The 21,084-nt window shown below is 35.4% G+C and overlaps 2 protein-coding genes across 2 annotated transcripts in view; one reads left to right on the plus strand and one right to left on the minus strand.

Moving 5' to 3' along the window:
* The window catches only part of LOC124366034 (nuclear cap-binding protein subunit 1), a 61,284-nt gene extending 45,356 nt beyond the window's left edge, over positions 1-15,928 (plus strand). The window contains exons 12-17 of the mRNA XM_046822238.1: positions 8,682-8,926; positions 9,171-9,349; positions 10,533-10,797; positions 11,411-11,524; positions 14,547-14,666; positions 15,687-15,928. Coding sequence (XP_046678194.1) covers positions 8,682-8,926; positions 9,171-9,349; positions 10,533-10,797; positions 11,411-11,524; positions 14,547-14,660 — 917 coding nt within the window. The 3' untranslated portion in view covers positions 14,661-14,666; positions 15,687-15,928. The remainder of the gene's footprint in view (positions 1-8,681; positions 8,927-9,170; positions 9,350-10,532; positions 10,798-11,410; positions 11,525-14,546; positions 14,667-15,686) is intronic.
* A 2,097-nt stretch (positions 15,929-18,025) lies between these two features.
* On the minus strand, positions 18,026-20,607 carry LOC124366568. Its single transcript, XM_046823161.1, has 2 exons — positions 20,438-20,607; positions 18,026-18,310 (listed from the first exon to the last, which is right to left on the minus strand). Exons 1-2 carry the CDS (start codon positions 20,534-20,536, stop codon positions 18,074-18,076), a joined length of 336 nt encoding a protein of 111 aa, XP_046679117.1. The 5' UTR covers positions 20,537-20,607; the 3' UTR covers positions 18,026-18,073.
* Positions 20,608-21,084: the final 477 nt, after the last annotated feature.

Raw genomic sequence — 21,084 nt, forward strand, 5'->3', positions numbered from 1 at the left:
AACGTAAATGATCTCCATTGTGGACTTCTTAATAAAAAAAACTGGCTGCATTATACGTGTTCAACATTAAAGATGTCTGTGACAAAACTGTCGTTTGGGACATAGATAATCCACATTGTGGACCTCTAAAAAAAATTAAAAACTGGCCTTAGCGTACGTGGTCAACATTGAGGAGAATCGTTGTAACAAAGCTTTGTTTGGAGCATAGATGGCCATGTGAAGGGACATGTGGTGGGTGCTCAAAATGGACCAGTCAGGAGCATAGTCTAAGCCTAAATAGGGACAGAAAGCAAAAGAATTCCATGGAAGCTAACCCATGGAAGGACTCAAAGTGGATTATCATGAGTGAACTAGTCGCGCGTGTTAGTCTATCAAGTAGTTAAGCTCGCTTAAGAGTATGCTTAGTTGCTTTTATGACTGTAGGTAGAGGAACGACCCTTACTTTTACCCTCTAAAGACCAATGTTAGTCCCCAAACACGTTTACACCCTTATTTTTGCCCATAGAATTATGGGAACTGTCTCATTTTTAGATACGTTTAATACGCATCCAAACTCTTTTTAATATGTCTTGTGAACTGTATATATTTTCTAAATATTCAAACGGTAAAGTATAAAGAGGGTTAAGCTTGTTTTATGAAAAAAATCAATAACAATATGGAAACATAATATAAAAAGGTGTTTGGATGCCATTGATTATATCATTTCAAATGAGACATCCAATATTTTGCGATTAAAAATTAGATCGTAGAAGTGTACAGCTTGCTCTTAATTGGGAAATTCTGTATAGATTGACAGTTTTATAGCTTTAGAAAGCAGGGTCATTTTCTGGACTGAGGTATTTAATTAACCACAATGGGCTCATTGATAGCACGTAATATTACTTTCGATTTACAATTTTGTGCTTGGTGAGGGAATAATATTTTGTTATAGAACCTTTACAATACGATCTAGTGAGAGTTTACAACGTGAAGAACTAACATGCTTTAGAATTTCAACTTTGTTTACCCAAATTATAGTATGAGATGTTTAAATGTATCTACGCTCGTTTCCGCCCTTAACCACTTGTAGCCTTTTTCAAATTACTTAGTCCTCTTAGAGATGGTCCTAGCTCACAGGTTTTACTTAACTGTGGTCTGAACAAACAACGTCTGATAGAACACGCATGACACGTGTGATGATCGCATTTAACACTCGTTGTCAACATGAATGTTGTGCAACAAAAGTTGGTGTAAATTAATTTGGTAACTAAACCAGTGTTATTTGTATATTTAACATTATTTTGTTCATGTACATCTGTTAGTCACCTTTTTCAAGATTTCGACAATTAATAGAAGTAGTAATGTAGGAACCGAGATTCAATGTACAAGCACACCACCTGATTTTCGATAGACAAATTTCCCATAAGGAAATCTCAGATTACCAACCGTCTTGACACGCAAATATGTTTCATTGGTGTCAGCTAACATACAGACACATAAAATTGCTACTTTATCTAGTTGTCTGATATTAATATAACTATTATTTATATGTCTGGCGGTTAGTCTGAAATGTATTTAACTAGGAAAATCATAATTTGAAAAAATTGTAATTTAATATTTTTTAACATTTTTGGTATCCTCTCATTTCGAGCTTCGTCAAAATTAGCAGGTGGACACGCGGAAAGATTGCCCTCACAAATAAATAGGGTTCTTCTTTGGACCAAGGGAAACTTTTGTACCAGGTTGCCAAGTATCTGAAGTTATGAACAGGTATAAACAGTTATAGGACGAATGAACGATACGTTTTAAAGGTCATATTGGGTAACTTTAGAAGTGTGTAACTTGTTCTGCAAGTTCAGATCACGTGAACGCCCGCAAGCACGGACTGAGTTCACGCAATAATAAGCTACAAAATGAGTTGTTCCAAAAGCTACGCCTGATTCGGAGGAAATCGCTGATTTGTTCCAAATCGATGTACAATACACCAATGTAGATTACTACAACGCCGAATATTCGTGTACATGACACAGCGGTGGATGGGTGGATGATCAGATGCAACTGTGAAAGGAAAGGTGGATAGGGATTGTTCCCAACATTGTCCCGGTTTCAAGGACACGTCAGCATTGGTGCCGACAAATATCGGCAAAATGCTTTGATCTTTACCGACAACTTTTGGGTGTTGTGTGCTATCCGAGAAACTGTCATATGTAGACAACAATACTCTACAGTTTCTCTGAAAGAAGTCAGTTTCACTGACAGCATTAGTTGCCACCTCTGTTGCTTTAGTTCCTACTGAGGCTGTGGTTTCCTAGACGCGTAATAGATGCGCTGCAGCTTAGATATGCTGCGGGTTATACCTCGGTCGGAAACGCAGCAGCCGCCGTCCAGTGGTTTCCTAGACTGCTTAGAATACATACGGTTGTGCGTAACATAACGTCAACGAACAAATTTCTGGCGGCTGCACTAATGCTATACAGTGATTTAGATCATGACATGGATATTGTGGTATTACAGCTTTGAAAAAGCGTGAATAGTGCAGTGAGATGTTGAAAAGAAGAGACAGTGAAGGTGTTTACAATTTGACTAAACATTTAATAGACAATGAAATTAAGTGTATTCACATCAATTGGAATCAAAAGACCCAAGAGTTCTGGGATCGTTGGCAGTTTCAAAACTGTGTAGCGTAGGTATCGATGGGAAACATGTCCGAATTTTACCTTCTGACAAGTCTGGAAGTCTTTTTCATAATTTTAAAGGATTTTTCTCAAGCGTTCTTTTTATTATGGTTTATGCTAACTGCAAATTTCTCCTCATTGATGTTGGATCCTATGGAAAGGAAGGAGATGCAGGAATCTTCCAAAAGTCAGTAATAGGATCTAAGGTGTCAAACGGCGAATATTTCCCTCCACCAAAACATTTGCCAGCATCAGACATCAAGCTTCCTCATGTTATTGTCGGTGATGAAGCATTCAGACTGGATAAACATGTGATGAAACCTTTCACCCAGAAACAAGCTGTGGCAGACTCCTCAAAGAGGAACTACAATTACGCCCTGTGCAGAGCCCGAAAGTAACGGAAAGTGCATTTGGAATCGTGTGTGTTGTGTTTAGAGTCTTTTTTACCCCAATTAATTTGAAACCTGAGACAGTAGATTTGGTCATATTTGTGTGTTGTTGCCTCCACAACATGTTAAAGAACAAGTTCATTGCTAACAACCCCCCAAACTCCTACACATGTCGTTGTGGATGAGGTCCCAACAAAGAACGTGATACCATTGGTTGGAACCGGCGGATTTGCCAAATCTGATGGTTTTAAAGTGAGGAGTATGTTCATGGAATATTTCAACAGTATTTATTACAAAAATACGTACAAGAATGGCAAAAACACAAGAAAACTACAAAGTGACGAACTTATGAGGGCCTCAAGGATGTTTTAGTTATAGTAGCAAACATGTTAATTTACAATGTAAAAAATATAATTATATGAACAAGTTCCTGATTTATTCAGCGAAATTCCTACTTCTTTCATATGACGTCCTTCTTTATATTACTTTTATAATCAGGATGACTAAACTTCCATAATATTTCGTTAGAAGAGACCAATTCAATCAACTCTTCGTCGTCAGTGTTTGAAATTTTTACCTTCTCGGCGACATTTCCCTCCAATTCTCATTTTGATATTGCACAATACATGTCTGTTACGCAGCGTATCTCAGAGTGCTCTGAAAGCAGTAAGCCAAATACGCAGCTATTGATGCGCGCGTACTTGATACGTTGCCTGGGAAACCGCTTATACGATACTCCATAAGACAAGTGTGCTGCGTCTTAGATACGCATACGCAGCGCATCTATTACGCGTCTAGGAAACCACAGCCTGAGTCAGGAGTGCAAGTCTCTGGGTATCGCGCTGCGTATCTGAGCAGGGCCGTACCTAAAGTTTTATTTCGGGGGAGGTAATAGAATTTACGTACATCATAACTATTGCATGTGACATACACAGTGTGGTGTGTGCTGTGCCAGTATTAATTCACAATTACAATGATTATTGCGAATTTATAATGTTTATAAATTAGAATAATTCATTCACTGTTCGAATTCACAAATTCATTCAATGCCATAGATGATACAATAAAAATTTGTGTAAAAGAAGTTTAATTTATTATATTCTTTTAACTTTTATATTTATTTTTTTCAATTTTACGTAATTTTAGCAATGCTTATCATTCTTATCCAATATTGTGAACAGACTGAACTGTACAAACATAGTAAGCCTAAACATGCAAGTACATTTAATTATACAATTTTTTTATATCATGTACAGGTAGCTGAGCTTCGGCAATTTTATCCCAAGAAGCTTATCAAGATTTGTAGACTGAACCACAGATTTGTTAACTGATTATTACGGATTGATATTCCCTTGGCTGTTTTACGGAATTGCATTTAGGAGACATATAACTACTCTCGTAGTATTGCCAATTAGGGATTGCAGCTGAAGGGCCAGGTAGTTGCTTTGCACGCACGCACCTCCACACTCACAAGCGCAGAGGGATGGAGAAAGTCTAGCCATCTGCCGTCACGGATTATTCAGTGACATCTTACACTCAAGACTAAGCAATTTTAGTGTATTGTACAGTGTTTAGTGTAATTTGTCTTATTTGATGTTAGTAATCTATACACACTAATCAAGTTACCATAAAATTACCAATAACAAAAATCTGGGTTTGATTTGGGATGTGCACTAGGTAAGAAATAAAGCTGAAATACATCCGGTCCTAATACCCTGTAATTGTGTATGGGGGGGAAGTGGTTGTATGTGTCGGTGTAAAACTACTTGAGCTCCAGCCGCAGTAACAATTTGCTAACAGTACAAAACACGCTTTGTTTTCAAACTACAAAATAGGGAGTTATAGTCATATTTGCAAGCCCTTGCCGTTTCTCCTGCAGGTCCCTCTTGTGTTCTGTTCGTTTGGGATAACACGAGCCTCTTCCGTACTGCGTCTCGGCCGCAATATTACTGTTTGAAGAACAACAGTAAGGTTGACATACCTCCACGTAAAACCACTTAAAGTTAGTTCTCATACAGCGGAGTAAAATGTTCTAACTCTCTAAGGTGTGAGATCGGACTCCGGTGTGACCCTGTTCACAATAAGTTCAAAAACAAGTAGAAATCCTGCTTCTGGAACGGCTAAGTTATGGCGTGGAAGAGTCCTGTCTCACTTAAGTCTGCTTGCTTTAGATGTTTATTTAAGGGGCTAGGTTATTGGTTAGTTTCTGTTATTGCACGACGTGCAATTATTGTGATTACACTGTATTTGTGCTATCGAACAATAAAGAATCGCTTGACTTTTGAGTTTAAATCGTCTTCTGGAACGGCTAAGTTATGGCGTGGAAGAGTCCTGTCTCACTTCAGTCTGCGTGCTTTAGATGTTTATTTAAGGGGCTAGGTTATTGGTTAGTTTCTGTTATTGCACGACGTGTAATTATGGTGATTACACTGTATTTGTGCTATCGAACAATAAAGAATCGCTTGACTTTTGAGTTTAAATCGTCTTCTGGAACGGCTAAGTTATGGCGTGGAAGAGTCCTGTCTCACTTCAGTCTGCTTGCTTTAGATGTTTATTTAAGGGGCTAGGTTATTGGTTAGTTTCTGGTATTGCACGACGTGTAATTGTTGTGATTACACTGTATTTGTGCTATCGAACAATAAAGAATCGCTTGACTTTTGAGTTTAAATCGTTATTCTGTTCTTATATCAAACCGAGTTAGCCAATCGGACCTGATTATCTTGGTGTGGACCTACCGTTACCCTTAGCCATACATAATTGACGGTATAAGAAAACAGGTCATTGCATTTCTCTTATAGGTTTAAAGCCAGGCTAAGTTCCATTACAGGAAAGATTTTGACATTGGCTCAGAGACCGAAACAAGTCAAGTGTGGCTTCCGTTATCGATAATTGAGTCGTCCGGAGATTGAATTGTTCACGGGGATACAGGAGACTTCCTTCGCTCGCGCTCTCTCTCCTGTAGTCGCGGTTCAGGGTCGCTCCACCTGTCTGCTGCAGCATGCTTGGGTCACTGCTCTGGCCGGATTCAGCAACTGAGTGAATCTTGTACAATGTGAAATTTACAAGAAATCTACTGTACACTGTGTAAAATTTAAGAATTTTAAATTTGGTCATGAATATTACACTGCTAACAGATTGAACTATTCATGTAAATATGATTGTATTTGCAACTTCGTATGAAATATGTTATTATTTTCATTTTAAATGCAATTATTTTAAAAGAATTTTTATCTCTGAAATCTTTCAAAACATTCTCATTTATATCCATCTAAAATTTTGGTATTGGAAAGTTTAATTATAAACTCCACTGAGTTCAGAAATCAAGCATTTGAAAGGTAAATTTTAATAGTTTTGCAGTTAAATTTTATGTTGTAATGATCCTTTCCAAACAAATTTTAGTTCAAGAATTAAGTCGATTTATAAAAAAGCAGTGTATTACAAAACATACATGTTCCGCTTGTGCCTGGTTGTTAGTATGAGATCATATCTCGATTTGATTAAAATGGACTTGTGCCAAAAAGCTTAACTCTAACTGACAAATTCTAAATAACAAACATGTAAATAATTAAACTACGATGGTATTAATACTATACCTGTATTTATTGAGCAGTAGTTAAAAACCCAATGGAATCTATCAGTAGTTTGGACAAACGATAGGAATAAATCTTCTCGACAAAATCTGAGGGAGGCTCTACTAATGTGCAAATAGTGCTTCGCTCTACTCGATTAAAATGTGAATAATAGATTTTTTTATAGATATACATTTCTTTCTCTACAATTTAGTTTCTAGTTGGGAGTACCAAGGAGAACGTTTTGTTCTAACGCCAATAAAACTTGTTTTAGCACAACAAAATCCAAAATAGACTAGCTGAACTGTTGCAACTTAACTCATTTTCTTTTGGTGGCTAAAGGACTTCGGAACTACCGTTACCAGTTACCGGATAGGTGGTTTGCTTGTGACAGAGAAACTCATAGAAGCCGTCCATGCGTAGTCGGTGTAGTTATTTTTTTCTGCTGTACACCACAGAAGAGAATGTTGGGTAAACTGTACGGAGGAGCCGAACCGAGTGCAGATGAGACCGGTGAGATTATCGTCGCGGGACCCGACCCCAGTATCCCGGGGGTTGCGCCACGCCGTGTCGCCAGTTGCGCTGCGCAGTATCCGCGGGTCAAGGCGCCTGCGCAGTGCGCTCTTGTCACGGTCACAGACTACACGTGGGACAGGCGCTACGGACCTGCGCCCGGCACCTCGCCAATTAGGATCAATTATATTGTTAACGAAGTTAGTCCGCGGAGGGGATTATTTCACTGGTGGGAGGCGAAAGGAAAACAATACTAAATGTTTATCGTTATTAACTCGGCAGACTGTAATGAGGCAACAAAAATTAATTAGAGGAGCTAAGTGTCTATTTTTGTGCAGTAATTCCTCTTAAAGGAAACTTTTTTACTGTATGTACTACTGAGACAGTAACTTTATGTATGTATTTAATTAAAGGATGAAAAGTGCTAACATAGTTAACAACAATATAAATTCTACCTACTTGGAAAATACATTAGGGGCAGTATTAGAAAAAATTGGGACCATGGACAAAAAACCAAGGACTATGTAGCTTGTATCCTCAGACTAATAACAATGAATCTGATTGATTTCTATTATGTATTTAAAGGGGTTTTTTACATCCACTGTTATAAAATACAAGTTTTTATGTCATACTTATTGTTTGTTATCTATATTTCAATAAACAATTTTGAATGAACAATAGAAAAAATACTGTGTTTATTGACAAATTTCCACTTTTTTAAAAGTCAGAAAAGTTTGGAAAACTAAAAATGTTAGAAATGGTTTTATGGATGATTTAATGCTTTATTCCTTTGTATATATTTACATTCCGAATACTTGTTTTCGAAATGGCATGCAAATATTTTTATATCAATTTTTAGAGTCATTGACAAAATATTAAGAACAAAATATTACACTCATAATGAAGAAAAACATTCGTAGAATAATTTATTTCAAACATACTACAATTTGGTATTTTAAAAACAAATAATTAATAAATACTTAAGTTGCCTATTGTTATGGTATGTGCAATTGTGTTAAAAAATACAATATTCTTAAGATTATTAAGAAACGATAACATTCCTTTAGAATAATCCATATTTTGTTCTCTCTTTTTTAGTAAGTTTTTGATTTGTTTACAGTTTGTTTAAAAAAAAATCCTTTTATAGAATATTTTCATTACATGATTGTATATGCAGAGAAAAGTCTTGCAGCTCTTATGAGATAGTTTGAAGTTTTTATTAATAAGTTAATATAAAATGGATTGCAATTATACTCTGTAATTCTGTGTTACCAATAGTGATTTTTATTTCTGTATTATCTTAAACATAGTTGAAATAGCTTGACACAAGAAAAACGTGTATATAGTATTTAGATCAAGAGAGTTATTTGAATTTTTATGACATTTGCCTAAGCCAAACTATGAATATGTTAATATTATTTATAATGTGTGTTTAATATGTCATGAATAATAAATAAAATAAAATTAATGAGTTTGAATTATTAGTGTGTTTAAATAAATATTATTTATCTTAAAAACTTTTTACATTCAGTAAAAGAGATGACAAACTGTTACAGCTGCTCTTCCTGGCACACAGACAGCCACTCAGCTCATAAATATCCTGAGGCAGAAGGCATCAGCGGAGGAAGTGCTGACACTGCTGAAGGATCTGCCGAACCCTCGTGAAGATGATGAGACACTCCCTGACTCACGCTTCAACCCGCTCAAGATCGACGTGTTTGTGCAGACACTGCTCCACCTGGGTGCCAAGAGCTTCAGTCATTCATTTGCCGCCATCTCCAAGTACCACTATGTCTTCAAGGTAGGTCTTGCTAATGATCATTTAATTATCTTATATTGTAGATCCAGGATGAGGTTGAAATAGTCATTTTCAATTTCTTAAAATCAATTTTAAATAAAAAGTTTAATTTTTCCTCCATCCACATCCAGGCAACTACTAGGGACGATTTTGGTATTGACTTTGGAGTTTTAAGATTTAGTGAGGAACTGATCATTTAGTGATTTTACATGGTTTTCAAAGTGTTAAATGTTCTGTTGGTGCACAGATTCTGGCAGAAAGTGAGGAGGCCCAGATCTGTATCTTACGCAGTCTGTACGAGCTGTGGCGAGACCACCAACAAATGATGTGCGTCCTCATCGACAAGATGCTCAAGACACAAATTCTCGAGTGCTCTGCAGTTGCCAACTGGATTTTCTCTAAAGAGATGACAGCTGAATTTACAAAGTGAGTGGTGACAATAAAATTATTAAGATTTGAGCCAAAATGTGTCAGGATTGCTACTTAATTAAGCTACCAGCATTTACGTGTTCTTTTTGATGAGTTTAACAATATGGTATGAATAAAATACTCAGTAACTATACAGATAAAAGTGACATTAACAACTAAAATTTTATACAAAGTTACAGGAATTGAGCAAATATATTTTGATATGTTGGTCTTAAAAACCACCACTGCCAACATGAAGTAGAATATTTACATTCTTTGCAGATGATTCGTAAGATGCACATAATATGTGGCATTTGATATATTTTAGTTTTGACAAACACACCTGAGCTAATGCTTGCATAATTTTGTTGGTATCAGATGTAAATAGAAACTTATAATACAATTGAAACTTATAGTTTTTACTATGATATTTTTATTTGTAATTCTATCAGTGTTTTCCATTGACTGGTTAGTTGTTCCGAGATTTATTTTGATTTTTAACTGTTTGAGCGTTACACCCAATGTGGTAGCAGCAGGAAGTAAGGTTCCTTGTCTCTAAAGGCATTTATAGACCATATACAACATTTTAATGTCAATCACTGCATGCACCAATGTATAAATATTCTAAAGTATTAAAACGTTTGTTTTATTAACTTGTATTTCCATTAATTGAATTTTTATTGAGGTTTTCTACTGGTAACCCATCAATGTGACATGTTAACCTCACCCTCCAGTACACAAAACAAGAAAATGGGCGGTAATTTGTGGTAAAGAACAATCTATTTAGCATTTCATGCTGCCAAGTAGGTCTATGGCGTAATAAACTATTTATCAAAGAAATAGATTTAGAAGACATTAGATGAGTCAGTAATGGTTACAATTAGTCACAGCGTAATCGGTATAACATTAGAACCTTGAACTTTTTGGGGTAGTTATACTTAGAAACAAAAACTTCATTGGTGTAGATGCTCTTTGGATGAGTGATTGATAATCCTTTTCTGCTGGTCATGGATTGTTGTCCAAAGGTGCTTTAAGCCATCGACCTATAGGTCATATTTTATAGAAAGTTTCTTACTATTAATATAACATACTGTTAATAGTATTCCTTCATTTGCCTAACATTGTATTACCTTGAATCAGTAATAATGTTATCAGAGCAATCCGTTATTTTATGTACAAATGCAATACTGATGCCTTTCAGGATGTATTTGTGGGAGATATTGCACCTGACAATACGCAAGATGTCTGCACATGTAAATCGTCTGGGCCGAGAGCTGGGGGAAGCACGGGAACGCGTGAGTGCACGTGGTGGTCACAGCAGCAGCAGTGAGGAGGACAATAGCTCAGACGAGGGAAGGAACGCGGCACGCGCAGACAAGCCCACCGAGGAGATGGTGGAGCGGATGGAGGAGAAGCTAGAAGCGGCACAGGCTGACCAGAAGAATCTATTTTTGATTATCTTCCAGGTGAGGAAACAACAATATAGTGTTTTAGGATAATAATTATAATAATAACTGAAAACTACTGTCCTTGAAGGACCTACATGAGTCTATTATCAAATCCTGTATATATTTCAAATGCCTCAACGTATATATTTTGTGGTTTAAACCTTTCTAGATGATTTATAAACAGAAATATAAATTGATAACACCGATTCAAAGTTAGTTGTGGCCAGTTAGGGGGAACACAGGTCAATCGGCCTGACACGTGTATAATTTTAACATTCTCAATTACGGAATGCTTTATATTTTTCTTATTATTTAACTTCATCCTCTTTGTTATCTGACCATGCTTGCAGTTTATGGAATAGCATAGAACCACTGTAATTAATTGGTGGTCATCTATTGTACCAAACTATTTTTTAAGGCCAGGGATGTTTATCAATATTACTGTCAACAATTCTTGGTAATCAATATGTATAGATAATAGAGAAGCCAGCACATTGATTCAGATGATTAGTTAGGTTAAGTAAATGAGAAAGACTAAACTATTTTCTGTTTTTTCTAAGTAAAAGCAAAAAAAAAGGGACAGAAGTAAAGTTATACACATTTAATAATAACTACTGAATGTTCTTTACAGAGGTTTATCATGATACTGTCAGAGCACTTAGTGAGAAGTGACACGGATGACCAAGACTACAACACTCCCTGGTACCGCTGGACCATTGGCAGGCTTCAGCAGGTCTTCTTGGCGGTGAGTAAATCTGCTTCAGAGTTTAAGTGATACAATATAACTAGATATGACTACTGTGTTAATAGAACAATAAACATGTTCGAGTTCATAATACCAATTAACTGCTTAAGTTTTTCATGTTGTAAAAAGTTTTAAACTTTAATAAAATCACCTATAAAGTTTTGAAATACTAGAATAGTTCTTATGCTAGATTTACAACATTTTGATGTGTGTTCAATGTAATCCTCTCCAGTATCAATGCAATTTCAGTACAGTATTCAGTTTACATGTATTTAAATCATCCAACCACTCTTTTTATAACGTAGTTAAAATTATCAGTAATCAAGTCACCATTGTCAGTTTTCCAGGAAATAGTGATGATTGCCAAAATGCTTTTTTTTAGAATAGCTACATAGCACGCTTATTAATATTGGATAAAGCGATTGATGTTCATTGATTTTGTCTTTTTCCCTCATAAACTGCAATGTTTGTGCAGCAGTGCAAGATGAGTCACACTCGTAATGCAGCATAACATTTATAATGTACGAATCGTGTTTAGCTTCTGATAAACATTGTTGAGTGTTCCAATTTGCTGCAACAATCTGCAGTCCTTTGATCTTCATAGCTTTCACTAGTAGTACTCCTATAAAAAAAGCCATAAGTTTGGTTTCAAACATCCATACGCAACTCTCTCTGAAAATTGCCACATCATAAATGGGGTGTAGGACTAATATTACTTGTGCCACTTCTAGAAATTGTCTGATGGCCCCCAGCATGAAGTATATAGAAGGTTCGTGGGCTAATTCTGATATGCGTCAGCTTTTTGTTGGTCTTTTAAACTACAAGGTGCTCAATGAGAAATAAATTTCCTCAATACTAGGGTTATTCCAAAAGTAGGTCCAGTTAAGAAAAAAAATAATAATATTTTCCAAAACAATTGTTTTATTTTATAATCCTTACATCTTTCTCTATTTTTTTCCCATCATTTCCATACTTATTTTAACATTTGTTACATTGTACAACAAGCTTTTGATAGCCTGAGTTATAGAAATCGGCCACCTGCGAAGATAACCTGTCTTTAACTGCTTCTTTCACTTCATCATCTGTGTCGAAGCGCTTGTCTCCAAGAAACTCCTTTAGGTAGTGGAACAAGTGGAAATCACTTGGCACTAAATCCGGACTGCATGGTGGTCCATCTGTTCCCATTGAAATTTATTGATTAGATTTTGTGTATCTTTTGCAGTATGGGGTCTGGCATTGTCATGCTACAACAACCCTTCAGACAATAAAAGACCACGTCACTTATTTTGCATTGCACGTCGAAGTTTAGTCAGGTAGCGCAGTAGGCGGCTTAATCGATCATTATCCCTCTTTCCATAAAGTCGACTTACAATACTCCATGTCTATCCCAAAACAATGTCACAATAACTTGGCGTGTTGAGATTGTCTGCTTTGCCTTGACCTTGACTGTTGACGACATATGACGCCATTCCATTGACTGCCGTTTAGACTCGGGGTTAAGTGAGAAACTTATGTCTCATACCCTGTGAAAATATGGTCTAAAAGACTGTCACCTTTCTTATGATATCGCTCTAAAAAAGCAAGAACAGAAGCCATTATTTTCAGTCGTTGGAAGTCAGTAAGTAGCCTGGGAACCCAACTGGCGCTCATTTTTCAAAAATTTAAATGTTTAGACACAATTCTGTAGAAAGTTGTTCTACTCACATTCTGGAAATCCATTTCTAAATCTGAAATGGTGAATCGTCCATCTTCAGGAATTTTTTCGTCAACCACATCAACCAAATAATCTGATATTATTGATGAGCAGCCAAAGCGTGGTTCATCGTGCACATTTTCCTGTCCATCATTAAAAGCTCACACCCACTTACGCACTTTACTGTCACTCACTATGTTAGGACCGTAAACTTCAGTAAGCTGCGGATGAATTTCTGCCGCTGAAATGTTTCTTGCAGACAGAAACCGTATCACTGCCCTTACTTCACAATCTGCGAGCTGATCAATTGTCTTAAATATTAGGAACTGACACTATAAACAGCACACAGCAACAGTAACAATGCTATTGGCAGCGCTTCACACGCAAGGCATGCCGGGGTCAGTGTGCATGCGTGTTTTGTTCTTGTTGCCAAATTGAAATACTTACAGGGAATTTTACCTTACTTTTGAAATAACCCTCATATCATGCTGCACGTCCAATCTTTATGAAAGCTTTGATCGTAGTGTAAGTGCAGCTCCTGTTCTTTTCAATCATAACTCATTCACAATCCACGTTTTCCTCAGTAACGATGGAATGTGATTTACCATAATGTTTTGCCATCATGAATGGACATGAACTCTGGGAGCTAGAATACCATCAAAGCAGTCATATGCGATGGTGCTCTAGATAAAGAACAAAATTATATTCTCTTTTTTGGCGATAAATTGGCTTTAAATTAAATAAAAGTAAACTGGTATATAATACTTATGATTTTATCTTGTTTTGGACAACTCAAGAAAGTTGTATACATCTCAGTTAAATCATGTTGTATGTTATAATTATTATAATTGCCATCATGAATTATATGTTTCAATATTCTGAAAGATATGTTTGGCACGTAGTCTTCTCATGTGTGTGACTTTTTCACTGTATATCTTTCTCTTGCCTGCCTATTAGTATTCTCTCTCTAGTATTTTTTTTTTTTTTTACTTTTCTTAGATCCAACCATTTCAGTCTATTCCTTAAATTCAGATATTAGCTAGCTTTATTCACTTCCTGCTTCTTGTAATTATTTCACTCTTCTTCATCCATAGTCTGTTCAGGTTTGACTTTATCTGTTACTCCAGTCGGGTTAGTAAATAAATCAATTATTTTGAGTTTTCCTGCCCTTCTTGCACTGCTTGTTCTTGATTTATTTATCATTTGTTCTCCTTTCCTCTAGCGGCTATATTAATATTTAAAGAATATCACTCTCTCGTCATCTATTGTATTGGTTGTTATGGCAAATCACTAGTGTAGCAACAAAGTAATCTGAGTGAATATTTCCAGCATCACGAGCAAGTTCAGAGGTACTCCGGGACCCTGGAAACTCTCCTGTTTACTCAGGACCTGGACCCTCACATCCTGGATGTGTTCCAACAGTTTGTGTCTCTCAGAGCTTAACTGAAGGTGAGTGGAGGCGAGATTTACCAGTTTCAACTTTGCTTTGTCACTTATTAGAAACTACATAGCTTTTGGTCTGAATTAACATTTAGAGTGCCTTTTACCACCCATAACACATTCATTTCACCAAATAAAGTCGAATTCCAATTGAAAAATTAGATTGTTTACATTAAAATGTTATGATAAGAATGAAACGTAATAACGTTTCATAATTCAACTTAAGCTGTTGACAGCTATAATTCAACAAACTTTCTGAAACATCTGTTTACATTGCTAATGAAAATAAAAAGATAATGGCGGGTGACTTATTATGCCAAAACATCGGGGGTGAATTTAAACGACCAGAACAGACCCATATTGACCGCAGCAACCTTTTAGTTGTACGATACACTTTCGTCATTGGGATAAAAAGGCTAACTCTTATTGTTATTGAAGCCATCGAAGAACTTCAATAATTTATCATGGAATGTGGGAGGGAAATACTAATCTTATAAAAACTGTTTCACTTTACGACTTCAGGATCCCAAACCTCTGTTCTTCAAACTTAAATCTAAATTGGATCAGGAGATTGGAATAGCTTTGAGTGACTGTCGATTATCTCTAGACTGTTTATTATGTCATAGAAAAACAATACATAGATATATTGTCCAGTTTTTCAACAGAAAATTGCGTGCGTAGCCGAGGGTAACTGCTAGTATGAAATAATTCTTTATATGGAGTTATAAGTTCAAGTGGAGGTGGATCCCTAACCACTACAAAACTCTACTTAAAAACTAAAGGTATTTAATTACTTCTAAGACAGGAAAATTAAGTCTTTTCTTATTTCTTGGGTTCATAAGCAAAAATACTAAGAATGTGAAACATTTGACGTTGTGTGTCTATTAATGTATATGGTTGCTTATTTGTTGTAGCATTATAAATGTAAATTTAAGAGAAACTTATAGCTTGTACATACTTTTGTATGAAAATCATGAATTAAAAAAATATTATTTAACAATGCAATACATAAATATTTTTTATTTGCAGATCTGCTTAGTCCATTGGTTGTGGAGGTTGTAAAACGAAGATAACCATGCGTGTACTTCAGAGTTTTACTAGCCAAAGCTTGGAGAAGGATTATTCTTTGTAAATAGCTAATCATTTACACCTTGGATAATTTATATTCAGAAGTTTATGTTACTTAAGTGAATTTCTTAATGGTTGGTTTGAAACCATTTTTATTTGTGTTATTTACTGATTGACGAATAAAATATTTTACATTGCCCGCAGTTATTATTGTATAAACTGTTAATATCTAGTCTGAAGAAACAAACTATTTAACCCTTCAAGTGGGGTATCGCATTTTGCATAAGGCCTATGTCACGCTGCAGCTCAATGAAAAGTGCCCGTATAGGACATGACACACTATCACGGCACAGAGATGGATACAAAACAGGACCGTTGAGGGTTAACGGACCGCCCATGGAGTTCATAACCAACTGATGGGCCCTCCCCTTGTCTTGGCTCCGTATGGGCCTAGCCGATATTTGTTTCATATGGGGCATGTCAAATGGATGTCGGACTGGCCTATCGATCGCTTCACGGTATAGCACAGCATATCCATTTTCTTTCGATATCCTGCTATCTCCATTTTAAAATTTATTATAAATTACTTATTATATTATATTTCTTATAACAATTATTAAGAAAATTCTAATATAGAGTTTTTACACTTTCGGCAGCCTTTATCTCAATTAGCAATAACTAGACATCTAAATATTAAACTTATATGTCTATAAATTATAATGGAAACAAAGTAATGCAGTTTCTGTATTTCAGATCTAATTTAAAAGTTCTCTTTTATCACTTTTTCAGCCTAATTTCCTTTTACAAGGAATAATATGAATCCTCCAAATAAGTAGTACAGTACTTATAGATAGAAAAGTTTAAATAATATGTATATTTTATTGTCACAAAAGGACAATTAATTAAATATTAAGTTATCTTGGCATTTAAAAATTTGTTTTATTGGTAAAACTGAAAGCCAGTTTTAATATTAAGGTTAAATATTCCACATGAAAAAATGTTGCATTACATTATTATACTGGTATCTATATGGGGCACCCTGGTAATCTTAATTTACTCTTTATTTGTCATAGTCACAATACTCTACAGGCAGGTGTGAGTTATAATAATGTATGACAACAGTTAATGTCACGAACACATTTCAGACGCACTTAAACATTTCGTGTTCATGTTCCCTCTTCAGCAGGCGTTCTTGAGTTCAGGCTAGAAGTTCATCAAAAGACCTGATTGATAGTCTATGGTAGTTGAAAAATTGTGTCCTTTGCTTATAAGATGCCCTCAATGTATCCTGATTTTTTTTGTTTTTTTCCTCCTCGAAACTACCTTAGCACAAATAGTTTTCTTGCTCCATGGTAAGTGAAGCCCAATCAGCATTGGCCCGTCCAACATAACCCATTCTCTGTGCCACAGGTGCCTGTGGCTCCTGTGTGACAGGCCTTGCATGTTTTATTCTGTGTGAATGTTGTATTGATTTTCATGAATATTTACAAATTGGCAAGTAGCTTATTGTAATGAATCTTAACCCTTTAAACGCCATAAGCGAATTAGTTCGCAAGCATTAAAATCCCTATAACGCCCAAGGCGTGTTATCCTGTAAACTACATTTTATAGGATTAGGGGTCATTATAGTTGTTAAATTTCCGATTAGATGGCAGGACATGTCAATGTTGCTGTCTACCACCATTTGTGAACGTCCAGACTGAACATCAAAGGAGTACCAACCAACAGCAGCTGTTCCTTTGTTATGTTCCATGCCAGTTGTACTTCTTGGGGGCCCTACAGCAAGTATACTCCGTCATTACTGGAAGCATGTTAGGCACTCTAGTTTTGTTGTTCCTGCTCAACGGCTTTTCATTTTTTTAAATTAACATATATTGCGTAATTTTGCACCAGTACAAAATTTCTTTAAAAGAATTTGGCATGCTAAAGGTTAGTGATACATGACATTGCAGATTGTTGCTTTAACCTAAAGCCTATCTATGTCATTATATACATTTTGCCTTTGACAGAACAAAAGAAATATTTAGTTTTAGTTTCCTTGTTTCTGCTTCATTGATAAGTAAGTTCATTATTATTCATTTGCCTTCAAGATAATTCTGTTAAACTATCTATTGAAGTTACAACTATCAATAGTTTTTTTAGCTGATTTTATGAAACCATTACTTATGGGTAAATCATTAGTTTCAGTAAACTGAATACCATTAACCATCATTAAATGTGATTACTAATAAAAATATGATAAGGTCCATTCAAAAGATTTTTAAACCCATCCTGCGGGTAATCCTTTAATAAAAACCGTATTTTGAGAAGAATTATTTTTATTTGGGAAAAGTTAACTCTAACCATGTTCAATCCTCATCCTCAGTCTGGTCATGTTTCCTTTTTTGTGGGTCCTGATGAAGGTGAGGATCCTTCCAGACAGGCTTTTGTCCTATCTGCTCCCTACGGAACACTTCCAGATCCAAGGGGATGAGCTCAGAGTCTCGCCTCCGAACTCGCCCCTGCCCAGCCTCTGACTCTTCCCACTGCAAGGGCCACTGTACATCCCCCTCCCTCGCTTGGGGTACATGTTTATGCTCCTTGTTCTAAAAATAGACTATGCATTACATTAATGTTATTACAGAACATGTTTTATTATTCCTGCTTAAGATCTCAGATGTCAAGTTGTGGATGAATATGAATTTAATTATTAGTAAAATATCTGGATATCCTATTTAATCTTCTTACATTGACATATCCTGAATATAATTAAGGGAAGCTATTATAAGTTTGATTTTTCTAAAACAGCAGTTCTCAACATCTAAGTCTTAACCCCCAAGAGGGTCCCAGGATGTGCCTGGGAGGGGGTTGTGAATCACAGGAAAAGAAATTTGTCATTGTTACAGTAATTTATTTTAAAAGTAGACATATAAATAGTACATAACTTTTTCTATTAAATTAAGGCAAAACTTGGGCTTGTTTGAAATTAATAAATTTTTGAATGTCTAGATTAATTTTTTTCAATATTATTTCAGTTTTCACAGTCAAACAATTTCTTTATTTGGTTGTTAAATTCACCATTACTGAACATTCTTGTTCACAGTTACAGGATAAGGCAATGGTAACATTTTCAATGGTAGTGGTTGTCAGTTCTGGGTATTCCTTTTTAACACAGCCAAAATTTGTTGAAGCAAACATTGCTAAACGTCAATTTCATTGCCACTGTTGGCTTGCTCATTATGTGGATTGAACACCCACAAATAACCACTAATAATTCTTCATTGGAATATAATATGTCAAGTTTTCAATTAAACTTCAAAATGAGATGATCGAAGTGTTTGGGTGTGGGATTTTGAATTTGAACCTGTAAATTAAACCACGATAGTGCCACAAGTCTTTTGTGGTAGGGTAGTCATCACATTGTTCTGTAGTCAAGCAGAAGACTTGCACAATTACTGCAGTCTCAAGTAGCTTATTTTAGGCACGCAAATAAATCAAAATCTTTTTATAAAACTATTGCAATTTTATTGTACTATATAAAATCACAGGTTTTGTTACTTGTCTTGTGTGCAATATTGTTGTTACAAGTAAAATATTACAACTGTTGTAGATTATATTTGATTTTTTAACATTATAATTCAGAGTAGATCGAAAAGATACAAAACCTAAAAGGGGGTCATAATGTCTAAAGGGTTAAGAACCGCTGTTCTAAGGACTTAAAGCACATTGGCTATCAATGTCCGCTCCTTGGAACTCAATTTTATCATGGGTAACTGTGTAATAAAGATGTAAGTAGGCATAACTGCCATCATTGGAGCGAAAACAATCCTCACTGGATGAGAAATAGCCATATTAAGATAACCCAAAAAGTGAACGTGTGGGCTGGGATAGTTGGAAATCACATTATAGGACCTTTGTAAACAATGACAATTTGAATGGGATTTTATATGAATTGGTGTTTGGAAATACAATAATAACAGCTTTCCGTACTGTGTTGGGTCAAAGTTATACCACAGTATGGTGTCAACAGGATGGGACAACACCTCATTATGCAATACAAGTACGTGAGCTGCTGGTTTCCAATCGTTGGATAGGATGTAGGGAAACAATAGAGTGGCCACCTAGATCACCAGATTTAAACCCTTTAGATTTCTTTTTATGGAATTATTTAAAACAGAGTTTACATAATTAAGCTTGTCAACATAAAAGAACTAATTCATCGCATGAATCAAGAAACTCAACAAATATCTCCAAAATGTTACTGGTTTCTATCACAGATTTGGATATTGCTGACACTTGGAGGGCATTTTGAACACTTACTTGATTTTAAATTTCACTGCAGTAAATTAGTGTTATCTTTAAGAAATAGAATAGTGTGTGTCATATTAATTTGCATAATTTAAGAGAAACCTTAAAACAGCACCATTTTGGATAGGGAAAACCTTTTGAGGTCCGGTTTGGGCATTGTGTTCTACTATAAAAAAAACCTTTAATTTGGTGTACATGAGATAAAATCCTGATAATTGCATAAAAAATTATATTTTATGGGTAATATTGATATACCAAATCTCATTGCTTTACAAGAAATGGTTAAAAAAATTATTAAACTAATTCAGGACTTTTCAAGTATACTGTATATGTTATTGAGTGTCTTCAGTTAACTTTGAGCCTCATTCAATTTTGCTTAATCAAGACATTAGCTATTATGATAGAAAACTTTATTTTCAACTTACCAAAGCTGAATGAGGAATCCTTCGAAGTCTAGGTTTTACTGAGCATGAATGGAAGTCTAAAAAGATAAGTATAAATATTATAACTAATTTTGTGTACATTATTATAAATTCTTTTATTATCTCTGATGAATTTTGAGTCTAATAATAGAAAAGAGTACTTTAGTTCAGAATTCCTGTCAGTTACTAGGAAACCATAATTTGTGATATTTTATTGAAGTTAAATCTTATAAGATTTTATACTGAGTGTTTCAGAATAAAGTGGTGTGTCAAGATTTTTCATGTAGTGGTAGACACTCCCAAATATCATATCTGAAATGAGACTAATAGTTGTACTTGCATACACTGCAAGAGAGAAAAGAATACTAAGACATTGCCGTTGAGGTAGGCCATCCATATTACACACTAGTAGTAGGTGAATCAGTGTAATTTGTGGTAATTACTGTTGCCAAAGGTCTCCAATGACAAAAATAATAAAGAACACTATTTCAATATTTTCCTTTCTCTGTTGCTGTGTTATGCTTATGTGACTCATGGTTCCTATCTACAAAATTATACTGAGGTATCATCTACCACCACACGAAAAATCTGCAGTTTATTCAAAGACATCCTATGTACATAAATAAGGCAGAAATATGATAATGCCCCTC

Source organism: Homalodisca vitripennis, chromosome 7, assembly GCF_021130785.1.
Source record: "Homalodisca vitripennis isolate AUS2020 chromosome 7, UT_GWSS_2.1, whole genome shotgun sequence".
Taxonomy (NCBI): Eukaryota; Metazoa; Arthropoda; class Insecta; order Hemiptera; family Cicadellidae; genus Homalodisca; species Homalodisca vitripennis.

What these genes read in the sequence shown, in the direction of transcription:
- LOC124366568 (XM_046823161.1), bottom strand. Translation starts at nt 20,536, where the DNA reads ATGTACACAAAATTAGTTATAATATTTATACTTATCTTTTTAGACTTC. An exon ending in GGATTCCTCATTCAGCTTTG is followed by an intron (nt 18,311 to 20,437) that starts GTAAGTTGAAAA and finishes GTCTATTTTTAG; the next exon opens with AACAAGGAGCATAAACATGT.